At 38.3% G+C, this 11,819-nt stretch overlaps 1 protein-coding gene across 1 annotated transcript; it reads right to left on the reverse strand.

The window, feature by feature from the left end:
- Window positions 1-1,500: 1,500 nt before the first annotated feature.
- ube2m (ubiquitin conjugating enzyme E2 M) lies at window positions 1,501-10,073 on the reverse strand. The gene is made up of 6 exons (XM_086154962.1): window positions 9,819-10,073; window positions 6,899-6,993; window positions 6,738-6,776; window positions 4,375-4,478; window positions 3,714-3,777; window positions 1,501-3,135 (listed from the first exon to the last, which is right to left on the reverse strand). Exons 1-6 carry the CDS (start codon window positions 9,931-9,933, stop codon window positions 2,995-2,997), a joined length of 558 nt encoding a protein of 185 aa, XP_086011088.1. The 5' UTR covers window positions 9,934-10,073; the 3' UTR covers window positions 1,501-2,994.
- Between the last annotated feature and the right edge of the window lie 1,746 nt (window positions 10,074-11,819).

Consider the following 11,819-nt stretch of genomic DNA (forward strand, 5'->3'; position numbering starts at 1 on the left):
TGTGGAAATATGGGTGAGGCAGAGCTGAAATAAGATTGGTGATCGGTGTCATTTACCAAAAAGTAATGATGAAGAGGATTTCACTGACACCATTAGGTGCTACCACCATGATGATCATTTATTTTGAAATTTTCCTGGGAGGAAAGCTCTTCCACTTGACAGGCACGCTTTGTTCACATTGTGATAATTAATTAAATATGGATCAGATGAGTCATTGCTAGACATGTACTATTAACACATTTCAAAAGAACAATGCCCAAACAAGAGACTAAGGATCTTGTGTATCTTTGTTTGGTGAGCAAGCCCCTTTGCTGTGATGCTTGTGTTAATGCTTCATTCTTTTAGGAATTAAAAAATTGGACTTAACACAGCTGGCACCTGTGTTCATCAGAGTTTTTTATCAAGGTGTAAACCATCAAAATTAACACCTATTTTCCCCCAGACTTAGGTGACTCCATTGACTCATGTAATAAACAGGTAGGCGGAGAGCCCTCATCTGACCTGGATGAACCTTACATTCCAGTTCAAAACACCTTTTACCCTCAACACCTCAAAAGGTTAGTCCCCTACTTCAAGCTTATGCACCAGAAATTCACTCTGATCAGTTATAAATGAAGCAGCTTCTTGGGTAAGAAAACACAATCTCTGAAGAAAAAAAACAACAAAAAAAACATGAACAGTTGCCAAGATAAGATTTATCAATGATCGCATACGATGTTTTACAGATAATACTGCACAACACCATGCCCTGTTAAAAAGATATTGAGACAGAACAGTTAGTTAAAGATGTGACACAGGCACCTTCATACACCTCTTGGTAATGTTTTGTGGTCTTTCCAGAAAAAAATGATTGGATAACTAAATTAATAGTTTGGGGAAAACTCTTCTGGAAATGTCTAAAATCTTCAGGAAGATAGGTCAAATTTACAACCAGCAAAACCTAAAGCACTATTTTGGATTGTGTGTTAAGGCTTCAGTCCAATAGCTAGAGTTACCTCTTCCTCCTGAGTTGTTGGTGGCTAGGATAAATGATGGTTAGATGAATATTATCAGGTATGAGAAACACTTTGAATTAACTAACAGGTGGGAAAAAAGGGCGGTGGGGGCTGAAAATGCAGTGAATGATTCACTTTATGTAATACCCTTCTTGGGTACTTTCGGGATATTACATTTAGTATCGCTGCACTTGGTTGTCTTCTGCATGTGTTGGCTTTTGTATGTTTGCGGTTGTTATGCTGTTTATTTAAGCAAATGTTTAATCAAAAATATGAACAGGGAAAAATACTATGGTTAAATAGAAATTAACAAAACTGGCACAAATATTTTTATTCTTAACACAATACTACTTTTTAAAAGGTATTAAGGTGTGAGATTGTTCATTTAAATAAAGGCCAAATTAAAAGATTCATCATTGTGTTGTGATTTATTTTCCATCAGTGTTGACGCTGCATTGTTTTGTCATGACAATGCGTCATTCACTCAGCGTCACCATGGTTATAATCATTCAAGTTCATATTTTATTTAACATAAATCATATTGCAGTCAAAGTGAACAGCCGGGTTTCAATATACACAACAGTAAGCCCACCCTTAATAAAAACAAGCCCCACCCCTTCCCCAAACCATGCCTTTAAACACACACCCCATCACAACCCAGGACAGCCCCACCCACCCAACTTGAAGTTCCTTATGTGAATACATGTATGTATGCATGTAGGGATGTATATATGTATGCGTGGGTGTGTGCATGTGTGCACGCTTGTGCGCATGCATGTATGGCAAACTCCAAACTCATCAGTTTCAATAGACCAGCTTTCTTTACGGAACTTAAGGCGCTTCTTTGTCTACCTGACTCACAAGCTCCATCCATGTAATATATGCTGCAATGGTGCATTTCCCAGTGAAGCTGTGACGACACAGTTACAGGTTCAACCATTTATGACATCAACTACAATGCAATGAGTTTTACCCGTCTACTTCATGGAACTTGTAGGTCTGTTTGCCCCCTCTTACCAACATTCAGGGGTTCCACCTCACTACACTTTAGCTATTATGGGATAAGCTCCATCTACCTCAATAAGCCCCACTCACTTAGAGGCCCTCCCCCTAAATGAAACGTGTTCTGACGTCAAGGACGTTTCAAGGCAGCGTTGCAACTATTTAACTCGGTTGTTGAAGAGATAGTCCAGCTACATGAAGTAAGGCCAAAGCTCATTGGAAAATACTGGTGATTTTATATATATTTTTGGATGATACTCGCTGATGTCATATGAATAAACAAAACAAATACAAAGATTAATTTGTTTTGCTAGGAGGAACTTTTTCTACAGCTCCAGTGACTCACAAGCCCCTCCCTCCAAACTGGAAACTTATTAAGCCCTGACCTGGATCATAGGCTGTCATAACAAACAGCAGTTTACTGCTGTTAATATTTTTTTGGAAAAAAAAAAAAAAAAAAAAACGCCTCCGCATATCAAGAATTTGGGAGACCAAATGGGGAGACCATTTGGATGTACAGGTAGGTGGGTCTATGAGTTTGGAGTTTGCTAGCTGGGAGGGGGGGTTGTGGCCTGCTGACTGATGGCAGGTGTCTTTGCAGCACGCAAAGACAAAACTAACAAAAAAAAAAATCATCAGCATCATCATCATCATCATGGCATTCGAGGCATCAACATTCACTTATCCCGCCCTCCCCCTTTGCCGCCAGCCGTAAGTCCAGTCAGGATTATGTGGCTTGTCGGCGCCCCCCAGTGGTGTGTAAACTGTAAAATGCTGCGTCTTTAAAGTAAAACACAAATATGGGAGCAGAGGGAGAAAGAGGGAGGTGGGGTTGTTGTCATCTTCTTTTTCTTTTGTTTTGAAACAGAAAAGCGTCCTCTGACTTGCTGCTTCCTGACGCTGCTGCAGCTCCCAAGCTGGACTGAGGGGGGAGGGTGGGGTGGGTTAGGATCTGGGGGGTGGGGGGGGGGGGGTCGGAGGATCGTGGGATGCCAAGTTATTTAAGACATCTCTCAAAGTAGGTGGCGCCCACGTAGCCGCCACGCAGAGAGCGGTGGACGTTCTGCTCAAAGAGTCGCCTGTTTGTCTGCAAAACCTCCGCTGCCTCCTTGTTCAGGGGGTCCTCAGGGTTCGGCTCCTGAGGGTGGGGGAAAAGGATGACAACGGCGGGTCACGTGACCATTGCGGCATTCAGGAGACACTGACGCCGATTTTCTTGACAATAAATCAATGTCTGGTGCACCTGTTAGTTACAGACTATTGAACCCTATCTATGAAAATGTTCAAATACTCGTGTCATAATTAACCTAATCAGAGCAACTGATTTTTTTTCTTGTGCCTGCGTTTCAAAAATAGAACTTAATACACTTCTACATGTAAAGAATATAAGACAATATGTTAATATTGTAAACCTTATTTCTCATTAGCTGTATCTGCAGGTGAGTGAACATTAGGATAGTAAGTATTGACCAATGATCCTGTCAGATAAAGAGCGTTTTTTTTCTGCCTTCGATCAACTGTATTTTTAATCATGATTTTACTTTTGATATTCAACTATGTTCAGATTAATTTTGCTTTTGACTTTAAAATATTAGCATCCAGTAGCTGTCGCACTTCTATTTCAAGGTCATAGAGGAAATGCCAATGATCTGAGCAACATCAGACAAACACTGACTGGAAGATGTAGGTAAATGAAGGATTGTGATGAAAACTCACTAGAAAAAGATATTGTAGACCATAGATGATGGAGTTTATTGTCAAAACAGGTTTCCAGTCCTCTCTGTCAACAACAGAAAACAACAGGTTGATTAGCAAACAGCCACCAATTTTGACACCTGTGACGTTTACAACTTCATCTTTAAACATAAACAGCAATATCTGGAGGGCGACACACAAACTATTCTTTACAATGGTCATTTTCTAAATCGATACACACCCTTTTAATTGTGCTAAAAAAAAAATCAGAGGGCAAAGTCAATAGTCTATCTTAAAAGCATTAAATTACAAGCACATAAATACTTTTTTGTTTGTTTTGTTTTTTTATTTAAGCAAGATACTTTATGCTAGTTTTGACAAATTTCAGGAAATTGTGATGTAGATTTTCAAAAGTTTAATCTTTGTTGGAAATGTATTGTTTTAATTATGATTTTCAAGTATTTTTACCCGATTCTCAGGTAACAATTAAGCCAAATATTTTGTAGACAAGTCAGTTTTGTTAATATATTGAGCAGGGGAAGAATTAAATGAATCCACTAGCCTGAGAAAAAAACTGTGAACATATTGTTGTGTTTGAGTGTTTCAATCTTTCAACTCTTCTTTAAATATATAAATAGCATGAAGGCTGAAAGGTACCTTCAGTCAACAAGCGCTCACGTACCTCAAGATATTTAGACAAACATTTCCCTCCAGGTCGATGTTGGGGTGGTAGACCATAGTCTCACACTTCACCTTAGGGGGGTCATGAGGGTAGCCCTGTCCTACCTAAAACACAACAAAACCGTCATCAGACTGAGACCACTCACATAGTTCACTTCCTTCAGAGTCCCTTGAAGTCTGCTCTTGTGACTAGATTTGGGTCTCCAGGACAGTATCTGGATCCTTTAGTATCCTTGGTAGAACAGACCTGATAGACCAGGGGTCGGGAAACAATGGCTCACAAGCCAGATGTTGCTCTTTTGATGACTGCATCTGGCTTACAGAAAAGTCTTAGCTGACATTTCTTAACATGATAGGTAATAAATAATTCCACTTAGATCCACATATTTATTTTATATTGCACCTGTTCAGGGTCACGGATGGCTGAAGCCAATCCCACCGGTAATTCGGGGTACGGGACGGTTCCAACTTCAAATCTCTAATTTTTATTGGAGAATGCCGCTGCCTACACAAGTTGTAGTGTGGTAAAAAGTCAACTTCCCTCCTCTAATGAAATAGTCAGCTAGCTAATTAATACAGAGCAAACCCTTCTGACCATGAGGATGGTGAAAAGAAAAAAAAATGATGAGTACCGTAGATTTCAACAGGAATGGAGACAGGCATTCACCTTTGTTGAGAGAGCAGGTTCTGTGGTGTGTCTAATATGTGCTGATAAAATTTCATCGGTCCAATATAAAGCAACACTTTGAGACATGCCGTGCCACATTTGCTTCGAAATATCCGGTAGAACAGGCAGAAAGCATGCCAAGAAGCGACCATGCAGAGTGCAAGCCAGTCAGCAGCAAATCCGTGTATGGACCCGACAAGGTGACTGAAATTCAGCAAGCTTTGGTGGTTCTTTAGCAAGTGAGGAATGGAAAGCCATTCACATACGAATGAATGAAGCTTAACCTCACCGCGTACCAACCAGATTACAAAGCCATCAGCAAAACCATGCAGCACCAGAAGTCACATTAATGGTAAGAAGCATTTCATTATTAGTCAACTCCAGTTTAACAACATAATTAAAAAGAATACATTAAGAGATTTATTGTGCTTTAATATTGTTGGTCTTACTTGAAAATTCACACAGTTGTATTTATTGTCAAAAGATATCATATGGCTCTCATAGAAATAAATTTTAAAATATATGGCTTTCATGGCTCTCTCAGCCAAAAAGCTTTCTGACCACTGTGGTAGACTATTAAGGGTGCAGAAGTCAGATATTCTACTTCCCATCAGCTCTTCTGAGGTTGGGTACCCTTCTTGCATTACAGTCTCCAGAAGTCGGACAGTTGATTTAATTTTAGGGCCCAGAAATCTGGTGTTGTACGTGGATTAGATAGTTCTCTTTATGTTTCAATACGTCAATACGTGGTGCTCAATACGTCGATCACGATCGCATGACATCAAAAACAATAGACGTCAGCCTATCATCCATCCCATCACTTCATTGATATACAGACCAGCCAGTCAGATGACATCTGATTCTTTCTGACACTGAGGTCACTGCACATGCACAAACAACGGCGCGAAATGCAGCAAAACTAACAAGCTAGTCAGCAAATCACCTCCAATTTTTAGCCCTCGGTTTTTTCTCTTAAACTTAAGAAAGGGTATAAAATGAGTGGGGGAACTGGACCAAGTAAGAAGACAAAAACGTATCACTTCATTTGGAATTGGAGGAGGACTTTTCACGATGACATTTTCGAAGTGCATTTGCCTCATCTGCCACTCTAACATCGCAATACCAAAGAGGGGTAATGTGGAGCGGCATTTTCGGGCTGTCCATGGAAAATATGACACGAACATCCCGCTGAAAAGCGAGCTGAGAAAGAGAAAGGTGAAGGAACTAAAATCCCAGTTGTCCGAACAGCAGTCACTTTTCACACAACATATCTCAAAAGTGAAAGCCGCAACCGAAGCATCATTCTGGGTGAGTAATGTCATCGTTAATAAGGCTGGCTGTAAGCAGCTACTGTCCAAACTATGCATCCCTAGCTGGTTCAATTCAGTGCAAGTCATCAGAGTGAACTTGGTTAATGACACAAAATGTACATAATAATTTTGTGTTGTGCAATATTGGCTCATGCGGTTATGCAAGGTACATCAATATACATGGTACTTATAAAGAATGTTTTGCATTTTTGTTGTGGGTAGATCGTTTTGTCTGGTCATTTTATAAGTAGCTTGATTGCGGAAAAATGGGGGCACCCCTGATTATGAGTCTCCACTATTTAAAAGGGATGTGACACATTTTTTCATGACAAACAAATAGAAAATGATTCTGGACAGACAAGGGAAAAGAAGACAGGTTTATCTCACCTTAAAGCTGAAGACAAACTTTCCTCCTTTATAAAAACCCTGTGAGGAAACCAATATTAGTGAGTGAATTATAAACTTTTACATTCAAAGCAATCAACCAAACATCCCATCATGACCAACATGGGAGATTATAATTTATTGTGACAAAAAGGTAGACACACCTCATCTGGTGAGATGATGAGTCTGAAGTTGAGCAAGTCATCGTCATCAGGGAAGTTGATCTCACACGTCTTTGGCAGGTTCAACTCATTAATGTCTGACAAAGATACACATTTCAAAACAAAAGTCTTCCCCTTATCTCACAATATACTGCAGTGACAAAACTAGCAGCAGGAAACTAGTAATAGAATAGTGTTTATGGTCAAATAAGGAGACTGTTGCACTAAAGTTACATTCTCTACTCCGACGACACTGGGATGTTGGTTCAATTCCAAAAGTGATTTTTGAGTTTCCATATTGCCATAATCCACAGTGACATTTAATTGCTCTTTATCAACATAGAAGTTATAAATATACAAATAAATCACGCATGTAAATGTGTTGGCCCCCTAAATATTTTACCAACACTCCACAAAAGAGAATGTTATTATCAAACCACCTCAGTGCTAATAAGAATGGACTTCTCAGAATTGACTAGATACTGAAATGAGAAATTCCAGTAACAATATCAATACAATCTTACTATGTTACACTTAGACTTAGTCATTCAGTCTACAACAAGCAAATGAAGAGCCAAAATTGTGTATTAAGTGGCTCAGCACAGAACTAAATATATGCTGTGTTAAATATATATACAGCAGCAAAGTGTTATAAAGTGCAAATGTTAATAGGCTAATGAAAAAAGAAATGTAAATACCAGGACTTCACAGGAAAATCACACAATGAAAATAGTATATTATTGGGGAATAGAGCTATTATATAAAGCCAATATCATATTGTTGTTTTACATCCGATGGAATGAAATTTAATGACAAAAATCCTTTGACAGAAACCTTATAATAAATTTATGACAGTATTTTTTTAATTTAATTTGAGACTTACTTTCTGATACAATAATATTATTAATGGGCTTTAATCAAATTCACGTTTGGATATTCTATCACCATTTAATGAAATATAAAAATATTTCAATGTTAGTGTCTGATCAGCGTCTCCAAAAAGGACATTTTAGAGGGACTAAGAGAACATGAAACATTTGCTACAATAAATTTTACAGGGCAAACTGCACAACTGTCTTCTTTTTTCAATACAACATTATGTATCATTTGGTAGATTTGAGAAAGTATACCAGTTCATCTGGTATATTGGCCAAAAGTAGTTTCTTGATTAAAAATATGTCAATCTGTGCAATGAATTTTACATGGACCGGAATATTGTCTGAATTAGAGTGACCATACACTGGCCTGCATTGAACAGCTTCAAAAGTTAGGTTGGAACTTCATCCCCTGCAGTTCCCACTGAAGTAGCCTCTCGGATAAGAGGTGAAACATTTTCAAGGGAAGAAAGTCAGGTCCAGTGGCCACACAAAGAAAATTTTGACAAGAATTAACCATGACCTGAATGATTGAGAAACTCCACAGACAATAGTTGGTATTGCAATTCTAAAAAAATGTGTATACCTTTCAGCTGCAAATAAAATCGTCCTTCAGACTAAGCAGCTTAAGAGACTCAATTCTGACTTTTTTCCAGCTGTGAGACAAAGATATGACTTTTATTCGGCTGGGTAAACAGGAATTTTAAAAGAAATCCAAGAGTGTTGAATACTCGTGGATCAATTTCAGGCCTCGTTTATAAGTAGAAGATATAGTTCAGCGACGTGCCAACACAGCAGACTGATCAGATAGTTAGCCTTTTTTTTTAGTCATAGTTCATTTCATGTATTTGAAAAAGGTGGAATATGCACATTATTGAAGAATGTCCACAGCACTCTCTCTTCTGACTGCTGGAGAAATGTGACAATAAAATAACAGACAATTTCATATACCATGCAGCTCTGTGTTTTTTTACTCTCATCTTCATTCAAGGCAGATTGTACAAGCAGCTATCTGATTACATCTGTTTCAGTGTTCAGCTAATTTACTTAATTCTCTGGGTTGTTTGTTAAATCCTCATATAGTGCGTATGGGCCATATATTTTCCGAGTGGTTAACACATTTAGATCCAAAATCACAGTCTCTGTTAAAAGTCAATGAAAAAAGCAAATACAACCAAGAGGGTGGTATTTGCCATAAATACCTGGTTTACTGAAGCAGTTTGAATTTTTGAATAAAGTTTTGTTAATGCTGGCTTATATAGGAAAATTGATGAACAATGTCAAACAAACTGCATCTGATACATGCTATGGGAAGAAATGACTATATTATAAGTTGATGAAGAGACATTTGGCACCCATGGATTATATAAAATTGCCACCAAAATGTGTCATAGCACTGCATGGAATTTGTCCCAACTCCTGCCATGGACACACAAAAATCTGCCACCCATCAAGCCGAGGTCAGAGGTAATCGGCTTGATTGGTCTATCCCCACTTCTTGAACCTTTCAATGAGAATTTTGCTCATTTTGGGAAGTGACAGCGTTGATGATCGAAGACACTAAATATTAACGTGACAGTAGAAAAACCTGACGTCATGACAGTAAGATCCAACAACAGAGAAGTTTGACAATCTGGGTAAAATTACCGGAGAGCTGACACATAACGTTATCCAATACCAGCTATTAACACTAAGCTAAAATAGCAAGCTAGTTGTAAAGTCATGTTATATCTGATATTCAAAAGCTGTCAAGAAGCTGTAGGTTGGTTAATAGTTGAAGATGTGTCTGATGTTAGCTCTGTGCTAACATGCCAATCTAACATAACGTGTTAGACGCTAGCTTCTGGCTGGCTGCGTTTTGTTTTCAAATGTAGCACAAACTGGCCGCAACCATTCAGCCTCTGATTAGCATGCTAGCAGTTAGCCTCCATAAGTTCTTCGTGTTTTCTTGGCTCGAAAGGGGTGCAGTTACTTTGTGTTTATTGGTGTCTAATCTGATGATCAGACACGACCAGCGCAGATGCCTCTCGTGGCGCTGACTAGCCTACCTTTCTGTATTCGGAGCTGGGCCGCACTGGCTTTTTTACCCCCGGCTCCGGTTCTATTTCCTCCAGCAGATTCCTCGTCTTTCTTCTGCTGCTTCAAGGAAAAGAGCTTAATCATCTTCAATTATTTAAAATTAAGATACTGGTACTTTGTCTTCCTCTGGTTGTTGCTGTCTGACTTTATCTTTTAATGGATTAAAGAGAGCCCTATTAGTCCAAAAGGCACCGGAATGTTGATGGAGCCGGTGCGTCTCAACTAATTACACTGAACGGAGGAGCTAGCCACGGAGCTAACCTAGCCGGTTAGCTAGCAGGAGAGGGCGGGCGGGGAGGGGGAGGGTGTTTGTCTGACACAGCATCACGGATCTGTGCCGGCTAAGGTGGCAACTAATTTACCAAAAAGGACATGGAAATCTATGGGTAAACCTGTCTGCAGTTGGTATGCAGTAACTACAAGACTATAAACTAGTTCGTTATTAGGATTCAACGCTACAAATTACCTTTGTATTTACGGATAAGCTAAGCTGTTTTTGTTTTCAGGCAGCTGGGCATTACACTTGAAACATATGAATTAAAGTGTTTTAATTTATTTTTCACCATTGTCATTTGCCCCTCCTTTATGTGATCCCAATGTGATCCTTTGTCTTTTAATGTCTTGTCAATTTTTGCCTGAATGCATGGGTAATGACAAGCTCATAACATAACTGATAAAAATACAAAAATCCCTCGAATCAGAAAACCTTTGCAAAGCAAAAGCTATAATTTATACCCAAAATACAACATGTCCTACATTATATATCATGGATAAAGCTTTATCTTAAAATCCAACAGAACAACAAAAAATGACTTCGGATGTAGCAAGAAAGAGGAATGCGGTTACAACGATAGACCCATGAATTGGCAAGAATAACAGAATTTTAAAAACAAAACATTTTGAAGAAAAGAAAATAATTGATTATACCACCATCACAATTAAATGAGGAGGAGTTTTTGGACCCTGGAGGTAAAGGGTCCTTTTACTATATACTTGGCAACAAGTGGCTCTCAGTCATTTCCATTTAACCTGCCATGTTATTGAAAGGAACATCTGGAACACCCTCAACTTTCTTGTTGCCTTATGGGGGCATTAGTTATTTTTATTTTGAGTCGCACCACCTTAGGGGTGGGGTAGCAACCAAGACATTGGTTGTCTAGGAACCAAATGTTCCTGGTTCGATTGCTGAGGTCCCCCTAGTCTGTTTAAATGTTGTTGAGCAAGACAGTGACCCTTTAACTGTTCCCTGGGTGCTGCTAAGGGCTGCTCATAGTTCATCCATGATGATGCAGTGATCAAATTTCACTGATGATTGCTGTATGTATAACCAAATGTGGCTAATAAAGGGCCTGATTATGAAAGTCACAGCTATAATTGCAGTAGATATGGAATGCATTTGACTGCATGCATATTTGTATAAATTAGTTAAATATTTGATTGAGGGCCATGAATGTATTAATATTGGCTTTAATTGATATTGTTAAATATTTCCACAGAGAAATCAATAAAATAAAGCTAAGTTATTGATTCATTTGAAAAAGCCAATTTTGTTCTATTTTCTATATCAAGAGAGATCATTGTCTTTGAATGATGACTGTCTACATTTATATTACATGAAGATTCCTGTCAACATTTTCTCGACTCTAAAAATCGTTTGTCCAATTCAATACCTTTTGCATCTGTTGTATAAATTATTACACATTTTTGCATCAATTCAATATTGATTTTTTTTAGGTGTAATTACATATATTTGTAGCTTCATCACTTAAAATTACGAGTTCCGTAATTGTTTTTCTGGTCATACAAAAACAGTCTTTTGAGATTAACAATTACAATAATTATTAATTCAATTCGAATTGTATTAATAAAAATGACGCAATCTTTCAGGACAATGAACATACATTTGTGACCTACATACACTTAGTAATGCAGTGGACGATTTTTATATGCATTTACGGTTTACTTTTTGT

This window comes from Fistularia commersonii, chromosome 11 (assembly GCF_037954325.1).
Source record: "Fistularia commersonii isolate RoL2024-O1a breed Wild chromosome 11, RoL_Fcom_v1.0, whole genome shotgun sequence".
NCBI classification, from domain to species: Eukaryota; Metazoa; Chordata; class Actinopteri; order Syngnathiformes; family Fistulariidae; genus Fistularia; species Fistularia commersonii.

Bases quoted from the DNA above. Each gene is read 5' to 3' on its own strand.
- ube2m (XM_086154962.1), bottom strand. From the start codon at position 9,933: ATGATTAAGCTCTTTTCCTTGAAGCAGCAGAAGAAAGACGAGGAATCT. The intron at 4,479-6,737 runs GTGAGATAAACC...GTTGTGTTTTAG, and splicing joins AGTTTGTCTTCAGCTTTAAG to GTAGGACAGGGCTACCCTCA. The intron at 3,778-4,374 runs GTACGTGAGCGC...TGTTGTTGACAG, and splicing joins GTTTGTCTAAATATCTTGAG to AGAGGACTGGAAACCTGTTT.